General features: G+C 34.7%; 1 protein-coding gene across 2 annotated transcripts in view; it reads right to left on the bottom strand.

Moving 5' to 3' along the window:
* LOC136839552 (uncharacterized) overlaps nucleotides 1-18,141 on the bottom strand; it is a 34,561-nt gene that overhangs the window by 1,576 nt on the left and 14,844 nt on the right. Inside the window, exons 1-4 of one of the 2 annotated variants that reach the window (XM_067105793.1) lie at nucleotides 9,227-9,828; nucleotides 3,365-3,591; nucleotides 2,630-2,909; nucleotides 1,048-1,241 (exon numbers count right to left, since the gene is read on the bottom strand). In XM_067105793.1, coding sequence (XP_066961894.1) covers nucleotides 1,048-1,241; nucleotides 2,630-2,909; nucleotides 3,365-3,591; nucleotides 9,227-9,281 — 756 coding nt within the window. In that variant the 5' untranslated portion in view covers nucleotides 9,282-9,828. Of the gene's footprint in view, nucleotides 1-1,047; nucleotides 1,242-2,629; nucleotides 2,910-3,364; nucleotides 3,592-9,226; nucleotides 9,829-18,141 lie in introns of those variants that run through there. The other variant, XM_067105794.1, reaches the window with a different exon arrangement.

Here is an 18,141-nt window from a genome sequence, read left to right as displayed (position 1 = left end):
TTTTTCTTTTTTTAATAACTGAGATCTTTTCTTTCTGTATTTCCCTGTACTCCTCTTACTTCTTTGTAATGAACACCACATTCTTTGGAAACTTGAATTTCAAGCCAGTGGCCCCTTTGGGTTTGTTCCATATGAATAGGGTTCATCTTCACCAAAATTTAGAGTAGATTCAGCGAGTGCTTTGCAACAGTAAGAATTCATGACTGGTAATGAAACCATATGCAATTCAAGGCCACAAATTTATTGAATATTTTCTCATTTATTCAGTATTAATTCGTATATTTACAGATTTTTTTTCATTCGATTCTCCCCAGGTTAGATTACTTTTTCAATCGTCCATTCATGTTCATGCACACTTGCATTCATCTCTCAAAGAGCATAAAATTTTTATTCACTTCATCTCTCAGTTCGTTAAATATTTTCTCAAATCGCAATCTGATCTCCTTCAACACCCCTCTTTCACTCGTATCTCAGTTATATATTTTAATATTTTTTCGTTTATTTGATTAGGTAATATGTCTTTGTCTCATTGCCATTTGTTTAAATATATATCACTATCTATAACTGAATCACGGACTGCTAAGTAAAGGACAATAAGTCGAAAGGCCTAGCACCACTCCGCCGTTTCTCTTTCCTCCGTGGCATTGCCTTTATTTATATATCACTATATTAATTCATGTTCCACCTCCTTCAAGATATTCTCAGATATTTCCTGTCATTTACGTCTCATCTGGTTCATTCATTCATTCACCCGTTCAAATTAGGACATCTTACTTATTCATTCTTATTTTATCTTGTTCAGTAATATTCTTTGTTGAATGTTTTTGCAAGGGATAGTGCAATATTTCACCATGCATTCAAGTTTCGTTTCGTTCAATGTTATCCCATTCACCCAAAGCCAATCTCTTATTTTCATTCATCCACATTTTCACAAACAATATATTCCCATTCATGGTAGTAGTAGTAGTAGTAGTAGTAGTAGTTAGGATTTGGCTTAGAAACGGCACCTCTCAAAGGAGATTCAATACTCCGTCACGGCTCCCTTACCTGGTTGAGCAAAGGCCGAGCGACTGTGACCCTTCCAGTGGCCTGATCGACGTTCAGCAGACCCCTGGTTCCATGAAGCGTGAGATTGTATTTGTTCCCTCTTATTTGGATGACCTTGATCGTGTCGACCAAAGTGCCGATGGGCTCGTCAGCTCTTACAACCCACGTCTTGTTCACCTGTATCAGCGGTGGATCTGTATTCGAGGAAGTGAGACAATGAGTTATACATGGGACTACGGTGATGTTAGTGATATTTCGATTGGCTGAATTGGAAAATACTCATCGACGTTAGCTGAAGTGAAAAGAAGAACTGCACTTAGCTGAAGCGAAAAAAGAGTTGTCATAGTTAGCTTAAATGGACGAGAATAACCGAGCATGTCTCGGAAAAGAGAAAGAAAAAGGTCTGAAAAGAATGGGCTGAGGCGGAGGCATCTGGTTACATTTGATTTCATTTTACTTCATTTCAAGCATTTTTTTTTACCTACGTGAAACAAGGATATGGATTCTTCTTTTCTAATTCGGCGTCAGGGGGAAGGGGCGGAATCATCAGCAAAAAAAAAAAGAGAAAAACCAAGAGTATTAAGAATAAATGAAGCAGACATTTTTTATTTTTGTGACCAATAAAGATCTTACCCCCTTATTTTCTCTATGGTATCATGACAAAGTTAATGAAACGTTGCTGAAATATCGTCATAACTAGTCAAGATTGACCATGACAATCAACACCATTTTTTCCTTTTTTTTTTTCTTCCTCTTTGGTGAAAGATCTGAATTGGTAAACAGACACTTGTTTTTTTAGGTCTTGTCATCCGTAAATGTCACAAGTTAAAGGTTTTTAATTCTTGAGTAAAGGAGAAACAAGAAAAAATATATATCTCTTACAAAAAGTAAACACAAAAAATATTATGAGAACAGTTGCACTTATTTACGTACATTCTACATTGTATTCGGACTACAAACGTTGCAAGGTGGAAGTACCTGTTTTGACACAGTAAAATAAATATTTGAATAGTTACCCCTTACTTAAATAAATTTCAAACCGTACTTATTCAAAATTCAGACACGTATATTTTTTGTTGGAATGGGGATTTTTTGTTAACTGATGTCTAATCCCATGATATCGTGACAAGTAGGAAAAAAGATATTTTGAAATCTCATGGCAAGAATAAAAAGATTTTGCGTAATATATTCTTAAAATGGGTGTATTAAAATATGAAAAATTGTAATTACATCACAACGTGAATTTGAAGTTTATTTTAGCATATCATAATGAAGGGACAAGACGAAACTAAAACTCTTGAAAATTTTGTCCAAAATAGCTATGAAACAGATTCAGAAGTTTCTCTCCTCGTGTATCTATGAACTTTTGTCCTTTGACTCGGGAAATCTTGGATTCTTTGAAGCCATTATTGGCAAGTACCGTGCAATTTTCTTTCGTTATAGTTTCTTTGAGCTGAAACAAAACATAAATAAATTATTTACATAGGCCTAGAGGCATTTTCTTTGGAAACAGTTCTTCGAGTTGAAACAAAATAAAGAAGTTGTTCCTTTACATAATCCTAGAGGCATTTCGTCCACTTACGCGACCCTAGGAAAGAGGGAATGAATCCAAACGTATTGCCGATGCCCGAATTGCTCAGGATCCCGTAGTACCCAACTGGAGCGTCACTCTTGAAGCCTCCTCCGAAATTCATATTTCCGGCAATGTGGCGGCCCCCGAGCCCTCTGGCACCGGAGGTCCGGTCGCCTTCCCCGTCTCCTTCGACCACCCTCAGAACCTGAAGCCTGATTTCTGCGATTGGAGATGTCACTCCGTCGTTCATCCTGACCCTCAGGATGTAGTCTTTAGACCCACTGCCAGCCTGCGGAAGAAGAAGAAGAAGATTGTTTTAGTAAGTTATCCTTGTTGATGGTTTCAGTGAAAGCGCGCTTCTTTTGTTTGTGGGGGAAATGGCAACTTTTGATTCGTTTGGTTGAGATTTTGGTCGTGAATATTGTTTCTGGGGAATAGCAATGCAACTATTTTAAATGGCAAAGGAATACCACTTAGCGATTATCATGATTTCGGGCTCAATACAGAGTTGGAATTGTTATAACTAAAGGAGTGATGGCCATCCTTCCAGGGAGAGAAGGGGAAACTAGCTCACCAGATGAACTTCGTACATATCACTGTAGCTTTACTTTGCCGAAGTCTTATATTATAGTTTAATGTATAACCGTTACATATAAGCCACACATGCGCTTGCATGATTGCTTGTATTACAAAATAAAAAAAAATCTAGAATTCAAAATCTCTAGAATTCCACCTGCAACTTACCAGACCCGTCAAGGGCCTTGCCACTAAGACCCTCCAGTGCTTGTCCAAGCTGAAGTACGAATGGATATCTTGACCCGGCCACTTGCTTTCCAGGCTGAAGGTCACGCGGTCGCCCTCGTAATCCAGCGCCCTCAAGCTCGTGACCGTTGACCCAACCGGGTCATCCTCGAAGACGTGCCAGTACTTGCTGGATATCAGCATCGGAGAGGAATTGCTGTGGCAGATGTCTTCGGAAGAAATATGCAAACATAATTATTTTAATCTTTCTGTTATTTGTCTTCTGGGGATGCTTAACGAATAGGGGGGTTAGTCTTCTGAATAATAATAATGCTAAGAAATTCACAATATCATGATAAAATGTTTTGAAATATAATTCCACAATTATATAGTAAACTGTACTAATATGCAAAAGCTAAAACGAAGAATTGCGCTAAAAACGTAAACATTGAGGAAGAACACCATCCAGGCGTTCGAAAGTCTTTGTTTTATTATTATTATTATTATTATTATTATTATTATTATTATTATTATTATTATTATTATTATTATTATTATTATTATTATTATTATTATTATTATTGTGCCTAACTTCTGAACGAGGTGCCTTCACAGTTTCAATGTAAATTTCATAAATATGAAATATATGCTTTTACAGCTTCATTTTGATATTCTAGTATATTTTGTGTGTGATTTTACTTGTAAAAGTACTGTTCACATTCATGATCATGCTTTTATAGCTAATTTTACTTAAGATGTGAATCAGGAGTTCATGGAATATGAGTTTCATAAAAGAATTACAAAGAAAAATAGTGAAGCACTGAAAATGTTCCTTTTTCTTATTGTTTTTATTAAAACAAAGTCAGGGAAGAAGACGATTAGAACCATTGCCATTGTTTTACCGAGTCTGCATTTGTTAGAAGATGATTAGAAAGCAACTCAAGGATTGATCGTAATAACTGAAAAAAGGAAGGATGCCTAGATGACAGTGACGATAAAAGAAATAACATTAACAACAAAACTGATATAAAAAATAATCACTGGTAGTTTTATAGATAAAGCTATATAGATTAAAACATTGTTTTTATTTATACCAAATGCATTCCGAGCATTTCATCAAACAGCCTCATCTTTATTTCATACAGTTTCAGATGAATCCTGTCTGATTCGTCAGCCAGACTCCCCACCTCTCCATTTTTCTTCTTCTTCTTGATATTAAGAAGAAGGAGTCAAGGTGAAAACATGTCAGGATATCTCCTAATGCTCCAGTGCGTAATAGCGTCTCACTTTTAGAGCGTTTTCGCGGCTCAGCGATTTTATTAAAGGCGATAATGAAATTCATATTTAACGCGATTTGCAGACTCTTTTCTTCATGCCATTTTTTTCTTATGTTTTCGAGTTGCAATGAAAAGTAACGGGAACTAGAGTACGAAGAATTAAAACATTGCCAACATATATTGCTTATACACACCTTCAGTTTATCTGTTAGTTAATAGATGTGTCATTGCATATACTATTTTGTATGAACAACGAAAACACAAGTAGGCCCATTTATACGTGCACTCATGCACATACGCGCTTGTCCGATCAGGGAAGTTAAGAGATGTTGCATCTGGACATTACTTGGGTGGGTTACCATCCAGAATTATCAGGTGACGTCGGCAAGCAAGCCCCTTGAATTAGGGCAGAATGTGAGGCCAGCAACCTCATCTCCAAAATGGTTGCTTAAAAGTAGGACTTTATAGAGTTAACCTCTCCAAAGGGGTAGATGTTGATATAATATATATATATATGTATATATATATATATATATATATATATATATATATATATATATATATATATATATATATATATATATTACACACATATATATGTGTGTATGCATATATACATATATACATATACATATATATATACATATATATATACATATATATATATATATATATATATATATATATATATATATATATATATATATATATATAAAAAATGTATGTATGTATATGAAGTGAGAGAGAGAGAGAGAGAGAGAGAGAGAGAGAGAGACGCACTGACTTTTATGACCGTTTCTCAAAACAATGAATAAATTAACAGGCAATAAGAAACCACAACCGTAAGCGTCCTATATTTGTGTTACGGTTTTTTTACGATTCTTAATTTTTTCCTTCCAGTCCACAACGGGTTAGACCAGTTTCCCTCAAAGTTGCTCCCGAATTAAAAACAAAGGCATTGGGAGGGCGAGGAGTTACCAAGTAAATCTGAACGCGAGACCAAATTCCTTTTAGTTCCGGAAATTTATCGGGGAAGCCGGGATTAGACGGAGGAAGAGGAAAAAAAGGATTATTCTTTAAAAGGAAATTGCCCCCTGGTGTCTCGTAACTCGCTTCTGCGTAGTCCAGTTATAGTTATGTCACGGGCTACCTTTGGTAATACTGTATGTTCCTGATTCTGTATACAAGAAAAACGTTTATGGTTTCATAGTATTTTAAACATTCGAGTGCTTATTATACTATAGTAGTTCATTAGGAATTGCATATTTTAACATTGTGCCACGGTAAGTTTGCTTCGACAAATGTATAGGAATCGAACTACTGATAATTAGCGTCTCGTGCAAGAAATGAATCTCGGCTAAATATCCCTTTATTTTTTATCAAAGTTCTCTATACTTTATGACTATCTAACCCTCGTTTATAGGTCAATATGTTTTATAAACGTCTATGGTCCTAGTATATATTACAGTAGCAATATTTCAGGCCTTAAAATCCATTACAAACGATTCCATTTTTAATATATCGCAACTGTATTTCAAGAATCGATCATGTTACAGATCATGTTACAGAGGTTAGAATTGTTTAGCATGTTTAGTAGAATTACCATAGTACTCCTTGATCCAGTCATTCGTTATGAGGTATCGTGATTTGCAGGACTGAAATCTCTTATCTGCAGCAGGTTTAATGTTTCTGTAAACATGGGACACTTTAGGAAAATTCTGAATTTTCTGGAAACTTGGTGTTATCTTCAGTCTTCACTGTATGGTTCCTTCATCTAGGAGAGATTCACTTGTATTTTAAGTAGTGGTCCCATACTTAGAGAGATTCTAATGATCATACTTCTTTATTCAAGGTAAGCTGCAATCCCAAATTACAGCTATCGGCAACAAATTGGGAAGTGACAGCGATAAGCATGTGGTAGGAAGTGAAAAGATGTTAGGGAATGTCAGGGGACTAGATTTTACTTCTTATTTGATCACTCCTCCTTTATAAGGTCGAGACTCTGCTATTCTGTTAGTATTTCACCAGATATTGTTCCTTGGAATTTCTCAAATATAACACACCGTAAATTCCATCCTTATGATTTACTTGCTAAACCCGCGAAAGGGTTAAAAATTCGAAATTTCTTGAAAAGGGAACTCCCTACCTTATTTAACTTCTTTTTTTCCAGTTATTTATTTAGTTTTTGTTTGAAGGGACCAGTCTCTTCACCGTGAAGGAATCAGCTGACTACAGATTGCAAATAAAAAGGATGAATGAAACTTAAGTCATGAGCTTCTGGCGAGTTATCTTCATAACAATTAAGAGGTAAATGGTTATCAACTTATCATTAGATTTTCCCAACTGTGCTGTTTATGGAAATCCTCCCAGAAAAATAAAGCTTTTAATAGTCACTGAATCAGACTGTTGCAGGATCATACACTATTCCCAGTTTCTACACCAGGTACAAAACACTTTTGAGAGAAACCGTAACAAACTAACACCGTAAAAACTAAAACATAATAACTTTTTTTTTTTTCTAGTCATCTTTCAAGCGTCGTTTCGAAGCGACGCTATGAACGAGGAGCCCTCTCTCGGTGGATTTAAATCTAACAAAAGCTTAACTTAGAAGGAAAAGCGAAGGTTTTGAAGAAATGGCCTTCTGTAAAATTCCCCAAGTTGTTTTGATTAAATTCTTGTTGGAAACTGAATTACTCAACAATATTAACCAGTTCAGAATAATCTTCCTTGATAAACGTGTCGTCTACCTGTATAAAAAATTTTTGACAAACAATTAATCCTTTTATTTTTTTGTAAGTTTTCCATTTTTGGGAAAGCCTTTCTGTTTTACCCTGAGTGAAGGGAATGTTTTTATGGAATGAAAAGAACATCATCTCAGAGAGAGAGAGAGAGAGAGAGAGAGAGAGAGAGAGAGAATGTTATTCAAAGAAAGGCAGGGAGAGTGACCCCTATTTATCTTCCAGCGTTGAGTGGGAACATCGTAGAATAATCTCACGTCCTTCAGTCACGTGGGAACAAAGAAACACGAATCAAATTTCGCAAGAGTATAGTCTATTATTTAATCTAAAATTACCCTAATTATTTTCAGACTCTAATTATAGCTATAGACTCGTAAATTCTCTTTTCACAGACTGTTATGACCTTCGCCAAGGGTGTTTGTTTTGTTTTATTTCTTTGCTTGTTAGTAAGATTGCGTGACAAAGTTTTGTGCAAATTTTTGCGAATGTTATTTACCAAAGGTGGTCCTCTTGACTGGCAACAATTGATTAGATTTTGATAGGGACTGGAACGTAATAAGAATTAAACTTTTTGGGGAGAAGGGACCTTTTGTTACAAATGCTTCAGGTTCAAGAAACCGAACCCCTACGCACTATCGTGTCTCTTCTTCATCTGTTCTATTTCGTTTGGACCCAGACAAAGAACGTACCTGGTAGATAAAATCCTTCATTCGTAGAAGTTTGACGCTGGCGGAGATATGCTCTCTTTAAATACTTTTTGTTTGATATTTTAATATTCTAAAGAACTGTCAAGTTTATCCTTACTTTCAATGGCCTCCCGTGAAAGGGTTTGCTGTTTTTCGCCCCGTTCTTGTACTTGTCAGTTTATCTTAGTTCGTATTTATTAACAGTATCACAACCTTAAAATCCCTAAATTTAAGCTTCATCAAATTAAGAATCATGAGAATGTTTTAATGTCTCCCATATTCATAGAAAGTTCTGGCCAGATATTCACCTCCTCAGCATCCCTATCCAAGCCTCGCGGCCAATGCATTATTTATCTAATAAAAACAATAAATCCTCAAAATGGGAAGTTTTGGGCTGCAGCCATTTTATTTGCTCGTGAAACTTCAAGCGCATTTTCGATTCGCAGTTTTCTTGTTTACTCATTTCTTGCCCGAAGGCGAGTTTGCTTGTTAAGAAGAGAAGCTAACGACGTATCTCTTGCTATCGTCAAAGGAAAGGAAATGACATTGCAACATGCATTCATGGTTCTCAGAAAAGGATTATAAGTGTCCTATTGTGCTGAAATTCTTGCGATGTGATAGGATGGATGATATCTGTAAAGGGATTTAATTATCATCATTAGTAGTAGAATAATTAATAGTATAATGTTATTTGTGCTGTATATACATAATTAGAACTTGTCGCACTTCTTAAATGCAGATTCACTTAAAATACAGGCATATATAATTATTTTGAGGGTAATGGACTGAACAGAAAATAGGTTTAAGATTATCTAAAAGTGTTTGATAAGCTAAAAACTTTAATTCCACATGTAATGTCGTGGACTATTACACAAATGTAAAACGTAATGTATAAATATTTGTCTGAAAATGAATGTTTATGGCGAGTTGCCCTTATAGTATGATTGATTTACTCGTTCTTTTAATCAAGAATGTGACATAATCATGTGAATCATAACAACTAATGTTATTTCCTAAATGTAGAAGCTAATAGTTTTGGAACCCAGTGCTCATAACTTGCCCAGGTCCGGAGAAAATATGAAGAGGGGCTGGCAGAATGAAGAAGCTACTTCATCAGTCAGACAGGAGTAATAAAATAAGACAGGCACTTTAAAGGTAACTTACCTGCCAGCAAAATGAGAATGAGCAGCATGTGACTTATCAAAAACGACTCATTCATTGTGAGGAGATTGACGTGCCTCGGATACCAAAGCTTGCGAGTCCTTCACAGAATCCTTTCGAATAATCTTCGGTTAAGCGACGTGAACCAACGCCAGAGGCATCCCGGCCACCTTATCTATATCTCTCATAATAAACAGGCGAATATTTGCACAGGCCATCAAAAAAGCCATCAAGAGCATCCCCGGAGACTCTTGCGTCAAAGTAACGACGTATGCGATAACAGAAAACGCTGACGAAGGCTATAAAAGATGAATGAATAAATAAACACTAAGAATATTTTTCGTATTGCATCAGAGCGAGGATTTTCCCGCCCTTCTTTCTGACGCGCTTCGTCCTGGTGTCCCTTGGCAGAAGAAGAAGAAGTAGGAGAAGAAAGGCAACGCGGGATTTCTGGCGCACGTCAGAGTTCTTTCACTAGTAAATCTTCGGATCAGTCCGAAGTCCCGTCACTCACGAGGGGAAAGTCCTGCAAGGAGTCTCGAGCTTGCAGAGAGGACCACAGTCACACAACGACGCTTCCTTCGAAGGATGCGAGAACTACCCAAGGATCTCCCCGTGGACCTCCAATCCGGATCTTCCCAGGAACTCTTACCATATTACGAGCACTGGATTCCATGCCTAACACATAAGGTAGGGCCCTTGGTTTGGAAGGTAAGGGGGGGAGAGGGAGTGGAGATATTAATCCGGGTAGGAGAGAGAGAGAGAGAGAGAGAGAGAGATAGGCAACCCCCCTTTCTACCTCCCAGTCCTTCAAACCCCCGCCCCCCTACATGCAAAAGGGTGGTCCAGGATATTGCTGTTTATCAATTCACGATTTTTTTTAATCTTAACGCGAAAAGGGGCTCGTGGTACAGAATCGTTCCGTTCATTCAAAAATGCCTTATCCTTTGTATATACTCAGGAATTATCGATATAATCTTAAAAGGCATTTATGCGTTCTTTTATATCTAAGTTGGGAACTAGTCTAATCTAGTTGTCTCTTCAGATATATTATTTACTTTTTTGTTTTTTTATGTCTGCACCAATGCCTCGACGGCGTTGGAGTGATACTCATTTGTACATAGCCTGGGGGAGGGATACGTTGAGTTATTGCTTTATTTTTATCTTGTTTTATCTATAATAATTCCTTTTATCATTGAGAGATTTCAGGTCTCCAGCACTTTATTTACTAATAAGTTTTGAGACATTCGTTCAACGTGAATATTGATATTGTTTGCCCCCATTACGCACATCTCTTGTTTCACAGATCGATTCAGTTTCTCCTCTTCTCATTGTTTCCTCGCTCCTATTCCTCGTCTTTCTTCCTTCTCATCTTTTTCCTTCTTATCTACCTCCACCTCTCATTATCCTCCTCTTCCTCCTCCACCTCCTCCTCCTCCTCCTCCTCCTCCTCCTCTTCGTTCGCCACCTCCGCAACTCCGTCGTATCCTGGTTGTTCCCGTTGCGCTGGAACCGATGTTTTTGTTTCTTATACAATTTGTATACAAGTTGTCGAACTTTTCTCTCTCTCTCTCTCTCTCTCTCTCTCTCTCTCTCTCTCTCTCTCTCTATATATATATATATATATATATATATATATATATATATATATACATACATACATACATACATACATACATATATATATACATATATACATATATATGTGTGTATATATACATGCAAATAAGATGTGTGATCAAACTCAAGGTATTAACAAACGCACTACTAAAGCAACTGCTAGGCTGAACATTCTGTTTATCATCAATAAATAAATAAATAAATAAATAAATGAAAAATATACAAAATAAAAAAGAATTTAAGCTAAGATAACAATTAATGAGGGCCAAGTCGTAGTCGTTTCTTTGTTTATTATGCAGTGATAAGCCATCAAACATTTTTCGCTAATAGCCCTTTTTTCCACCCGTCGACCCGCGCCAAATACGGGTGGTGCTTCTCTCCTTATGTAATAATTATTACCTTGAGTCACAGGAGGCGTGTGATCTTCAGACCAATGTCGAATTTATATTTTGTCTCTCTCTCTCTCTCTCTCTCTCTCTCTCTCTCTCTCTCTCTCTCTCTGTTGCGCTCTTGCGTTTCTGTTGGCTCGTGTGTGTGTGCGCGTTTTTCATGCGATAAATTTTGTGCGATTGTTTTTAGTTCGGCAGCGCTGCGCTCAGGAGGCTTCGAGTATGAGTGGGTATGTCTGTTAATTGTTTCTTAATATTTTATCGCTTATGCTTTGTGTTTGTAACGGTTTCGAATCCATAAATGCCCTTTTTTTCTAAATAGTTACGCTCTTGTCTTCTCTCGGCATATTAAAAGTATTGTAATCATTGCTCCACGCCTATTAGGTGTTTCACGTACTTGCCCCTGTGAACGCAGCAGCGTAGTTCCACGAAATACAGAACTTTTTTTTTATATTCATAATATATTTTATATTTTTTTTTACGTGAAAAGTTGTCAAGATTTTTTTACCTTTTCTGCTTTTGATTTTGGACTCCGCTCAAATGAGATGACGACTGGAACCACGGATTAGTAAGAGGACCTTTGTTTGACACTTCGCTGTAGAATTCGAGCGGGCGTTCAAAATACTTCGACCTTTTTCAGAGTAGTTACGTATATTCCGCAGGACAAAGTTCGCCTCCTTAAACGTTTTCAAGGACAAAGGATTGTCATTGTATGAGAATCATACCCTCTGCCCTCTCCCCCCACCTCCTCCTCCTCCTCCTCCTCCTCCGCCCCTCCTTTCCCCACCTACCTTTTTCTTCTAACACGAACCAAGCCGGATGTCTGATTTCTTAGCCCGCCTGTATCCAAGCGGTGTATGAAGACACTTCTTATTTTTTTTTATTATTGTCTCAAGGCATGATGTAATTTTCATCGGGAGGTCGGGGAGATGTGAGATATGCAGATGATCGAAGTTTGTTGTTACGTGGCGTCAAAATAAATTTTATATTATATATATATATATATATATATATATATATATATATATATATATATATATATATATATATTATACACATATATATACATAATATTTATATATATACATATGTATTTATATATATATATATACATATATATGTATGTATATATATATATATATATATATATATATATATATATATATATATATATATATATATGTGTGTAAGCAGAAGTTGGTTGTCTGAAAATGAGAGTAAATCTGCAAGGACACGAGAACTTTGGTAAATATTTGATATCTTTAGAAGGCTAAGTAATCAGAGGCAAGTAATGAATGACTATTTGCCTTCCCTTATATGTAAGCAATTTATAGTTACGTAGAATTAATTAATGCGTATACAAAAGTGAACATATCTGCACAAGCACACACATGAGTTTACTTAAGTAGATACACGCGCGCACACACACACAGACATATATATATACATATATATATATATATATATATATATATATATATATATATATATATATATATATATATATATATATATATATATATATATATATAGTCAGTCAGAAATTTTCTCGTGGAACATTAAAATCATATAAATATGATATATATATATACATAAATATATATATATATACATATATATATATGTATATATATATATATATATATATATATATATATATATATATATACATACACATACACATGTATTCCTTCACACACAAACGCAGGGGAAAAATGAACAAAGAAAAGGAGGGAGGTTTTGACCCTCGAAGAAGTTCAATGAAACAGAATGCGTTCTTGACCTTAGCATTCAAGAGCTCACCTGGTGAGTATTCTAATGGCATCGCCGCCAGATGTATCTGTGTCGCTTTCGATACTGCGTCCCTACTAAAGTAATGTGTCTGTGTTAGAATTATGCATAATGGCATTCGAAGGCTTTAGGTAACGCCACTGGAACTGACGAACCAGTCTTGCATGATCGAGAAAAATACGACTCGCAAAATCACTTCTAAATTGCCTGAAAGATAAAATTGTAGAAATATTGTTTTTGATAAATTTGTATTAATGTCCGCTTTTGCGTCGTCTCTTGAATGCTAAATTCAAAGACAAAACTGTTTGAAATATGGCATAATTCTCTTTTTAGTTTGACTGCAATAATAGCAAAACACACAGAGAGAGAGAGAGAGAGAGAGAGAGAGAGAGAGAGAGAGAGAGAGAGAGTCAAAAAGTCATTATCTTATTATTTCTTTATTTCTTCCTCTCTTTCCCTGTCTTCATAATACAAGGGAAGGAAAATTTCATTTTTTACTTTTTCTGTGCTCTCTGAAATTTCTTTTGCTTTCACTGTGAGTGGCGGAAGTTGCAAAAGTACTTATGCACTGATTAATGACTTGAGTATGTATATATACATACATACATACATACATATATATGTATATGTATATATATATATATATATATATATGTATAATCTACTGGTTGCTTTTACTAATTCTTATTTATTTCCTGTTGTTATTATTATTATTATTATTATTATTATTATTATTATTATTATTATTATTATTATTGATACACTTATCACTACAAGCCTTGCATCCTGATGGGTAAACAAATGACGAGACTACGTCCCTAGGTGGGATCAGATATATATATATATATATATATATATATATATATATATATATATATATATATATATATATATATATATATATATATATATATATATAATACATATATATATATATATATATATCAAGGAAGGAACGCGTGCTTGAGAATATCACTAAGTCCACGTCGGAAGGTGAGTGAAAACCGGGACTTTAAACAAGTACATTCGTAGTTTATTCTACATTTTCAAGTTCACACTGAACACAGAAAAAGTTGACAGAGATTTATATGCAAAAACAGAAGGTGGGGGCGGGGTTACAGTTTGTTAATCTGGGCAGCAAGTTCTGCTCTGGATAATCCCTTGATCCTTTGTCCCTGGCTTTATTGTTTAATGAACATGCTGCCCAGATTAACAAACTGTAACTCCGCCCACACCTTCTGTTTTTGTAGATAAGTCTCTGTCGACTTCTTTTGTATTCGGTGTGAACTTGAAAATGTAGGATAAACTACGAAAGTACTTGTTCAAAGTCCCTGTTTTCACTCACCTTCCGACGTGAACTTAGTGATATATATATATATATATATATATATATATATATATATATATATATATATATATATTATATATATAATATATATATATATATATATATATATATATATATATATATATATATATATATATATATATATATATATATATATATTATATATATACCTTACGCACTAATCCTGCTTTGGAGGCCTAGCCCAGGAACAATATAAAATATTATAATGTCCCAAGGGCCAAGGGAATAACTTCAAATCCCCCATATATATACCTGCCCTCAGGAATCCCATACCCTTAAGGATACTATGTGGGTGCCCTAGAGAGGCCTATACCCCTTCGAAAGGAAGATGGATGTAAACTACAAATAAAAATCCTTTTCATTATTGACAGTCAGATCATAAATTCATAGGTTCATGGAGTGAAAATGGTATTTGTAGACTTACAAATAAAGATATCGAATATGGAGTGCGCTTTTTAACTTAAGCTTTTTAAAAAATTTTAAATGTATTATTATTATTATTATTATTATTATTATTATTATTATTATTATTATTATTTATTATTATTATTATTATTATTATGCAGTTTTTTTTACTAGATGTGGTAACGTAAGTATGATACCTGAAATTACGAGGACACAGTTGAAATGTATTTGTTATTATTATTATTATGATTATTTATAATAATAATACCATATGGATTATTACTATCATGATTATTATTATTCTACAAGGCTTTTGAGGCAAACAAACTTCACAACAATTCAAGGACAATATGCCATTTATTATATATATATATATATATATATATATATATATATATATATATATATATATATATATATATATATATATAATATATATATATATGTAATTTTGTATATATTTTTAAAATTTTCTATTCAATTTTCTTTCTTTTCTTATTTTTATATCTTATTTATTTTTTATTCTTTGTTGGTATTTTAACTTTATTTTTTCTATATTTGTGTTTTTTATTTTGTTATTTTTGGAAATTTTTGAATTTTAATTTTCTTTCTTTTTGTTGTTTTTTTTATTTTCATCTTTTATTTTGAGGGATTTGATTTGTTTTTTTTATTTTTATTTGTTAATTTTTCATATTTTTTATTTTAGGGTAATCTATTTCATTAGTACTTTTTCTTTTTCATTTCTGGGGATTTTTAATCATTATTTTTTTTCTTACATTTTTGGGGATCTTATTTTTTATCTTGTTATTTGTTAATTTTATATTTTTAGAATTTTTTACTTTGTATATTTTATATTTTGGAGGATTTAAAAACTTTGTTATCGATTTTTTTTAATTTTTGGGATTTTTTATATGTTTATTTTTACATTTTTAAGTTTTTCATTTAGGTGAATATTTAATTTTTATTTTATGTTATTTTTTTGGTATTTTATTTGTGTTTGAGGTCAACAGCATTAAGTTAAGGGTTTCTGATCCACGCCAGAGGTTGCCACCTTCCAATTTTTTATATATTTTTTTTATTCTTTGGATTTTATTTATTTTTGGGGGGTCGGTGAATAACTTGCGGAATACTACACCATTCCAGAGTTGCCACATTCCAATTTTTTTACATTTATTTTTATTTCATTTGGCTTAGGAGGTCATTGGCATTAACTTGCTGGTTATTACTCCAAGCCAGGGTTGTCACATTCCCATTATTTATTTATTTTGGAGGGGAATTTTATTTATTTTTGGGAGTCAGTGGCATTAACTTACGGGTACTACGCCAAGCGAGAGGTTGCCACATTCCTATTTTTTTTATTTTTTAGGGAAATTTTATTTATTTTTTGGGGTCGGTGACATTAATTTGCAGGTTACTACACCACACCTGAGGTTGCCTCATTCTGATTATTTATTTTATTTAGATTTTATTTTTGGGAGTTGGTGGCATTAACTTGCAGGTTACTAAGCCATGACAGAGTTGCCACATTCCCATTTTCAAAAATTTTTTAGGGTTTTATTTAGTTTTGGGCGTCGGTGGCATTAACTTGTGGGTTACTTCGCCACACAAAGTTTTTCCCTTTTTTTTTTTTTTTTTGGATTTCATGTATTTTTGGGGTCGGTGGCATTAACTTGCAGGTTACTATGCCACACCATAGGTTTCCACATTCCAATTTTTATATATATATATATTTTTTATTCTATTTATTTTTGGGGATCTGTGGCATTAGCTTGCGGGTGGCTATGCCATGGCAGAGTTGCCACATTCCAATTTTTTACTCATTTTTGGGGGTCTGTGGCATTAACTTGCAGATTAATGCTCCATGCCAGAGGTTGCCACATTCCAATTTTTATTTATTTTTGGGAGTCGACGGCATTAACTTGCGGGTTACTACGCTACGCCAGAGTTTCCACATTCCAATTTTTTTATTTGGCGGGGAGGGGGAGGTGGCATTAACTTGCAGGTTATTACTCCACCTCAGAGGTTGCCACATGACAATTTTTTTTTATTTTTGGGGCTCAGTGGCATTAACTTGAGGGTTACTATGTCACGCCAGAGTTGCCACATTTCAATTTTTTATTTTTTGGGGGGTCGGTGGTATTAACTTGCAGGTTACTATGCCATGCCAGGGGTTGTCACATTCCAATTTATTTTATTTATTTTTGTGGGTCGGTGGCATTAACTTGTGGGTTACTATGCCATGCCAAAGGTTGCCACATTCCAATTTTTTATATTTTTTGGGGTGTTGGGTGGCATTAACTTGCAGGTTACTACGCCACCCCAGAGGTTGCCACATTCCAATTTTTATTTAATTTGGGGGGTCGGTGGCATTAACTTGCGGGTTACTGTACCATGCCAGAGTTGCCACATTCCAATTTTTTATTTATTTATCTATTTTTTTTATTCTATTTTATTCTTCCTTTCTGGGTCTTCCTTATTTGCGTGTCCTAACTCTTTCTTTAGTGTAGCCATTTCCAGTTTTTCTTCTTCTAAGTCTTCCTTAATCCTGACATTTTCTCCTAATTCTGAGTCCCAGTTCTTTATAACCTGAACTTCATCCTTGAGAATAAGGGACTTTCCTTTTTCGTCTCCTAACTTTTTCTTGGGTGAAGTAATTTCCATGAGTTTATCTCCTAACTCTTTCTTCATTCAAATAATTTCAAAGTGTTTTTTTTAACTGTTCTTTAATCCTGACGTTTTCACCTCCTAACTCAGAGACCCAGTTCTTCATTACTTCAAGTTCTGCACAAATTATCTTAGTTTTTGCTCTTACAGAGTTTACTGTTTCTGTTGCCGAGACCAATCGAGATTCTCTTTGGCACAACACTGACTGTAGAGACTGAACTTGATCTTTAGCATAAGGATCTCCTCTGAAGGCCGATGTTATTTTGCGTGATTTTTCTCGAGCTCAAAATTTCTGTCTTTAAGGTAAACTACGTTTTGGTGTGAAGCTTCAAGTTAAGCCTCGCAGTAAACAGCCAGTTACCCTAGTCTCGAGTTCTCTTCGGCGGGCTCCAGTTTTCTTTGGAGAGTGATGTGGTCCTCTTTTGCGTCCATTATTCGCCTTTCCAGAGATTCCAGTTGCCCTCGTTCTTGCAGATGGTTTACTTCCCTCTCCTTCTCGACTAGGGCGTTTCTATAGTCTTCATTTATCTTCTTGAAATAGTCCTTCTCTGAAGTAAGTCTTTAATGATGGCTTCCACTTCTTTCGGTTTGAGGGTTAGTTTAATTGCTCGTCAGTTCTCGTTCTTTCTTAACCATCGTTTGCTGGAAAACATTTCTTAGTTCTATTTCTTCTTTGTCTC

The sequence above is a fragment of the Macrobrachium rosenbergii genome, chromosome 6, assembly GCF_040412425.1.
Source record: "Macrobrachium rosenbergii isolate ZJJX-2024 chromosome 6, ASM4041242v1, whole genome shotgun sequence".
Lineage (NCBI taxonomy): Eukaryota > Metazoa > Arthropoda > Malacostraca > Decapoda > Palaemonidae > Macrobrachium > Macrobrachium rosenbergii.
Note: the sequence above shows the minus strand (reverse complement) of the source record. Positions and strands in the feature narration are given on the sequence as shown.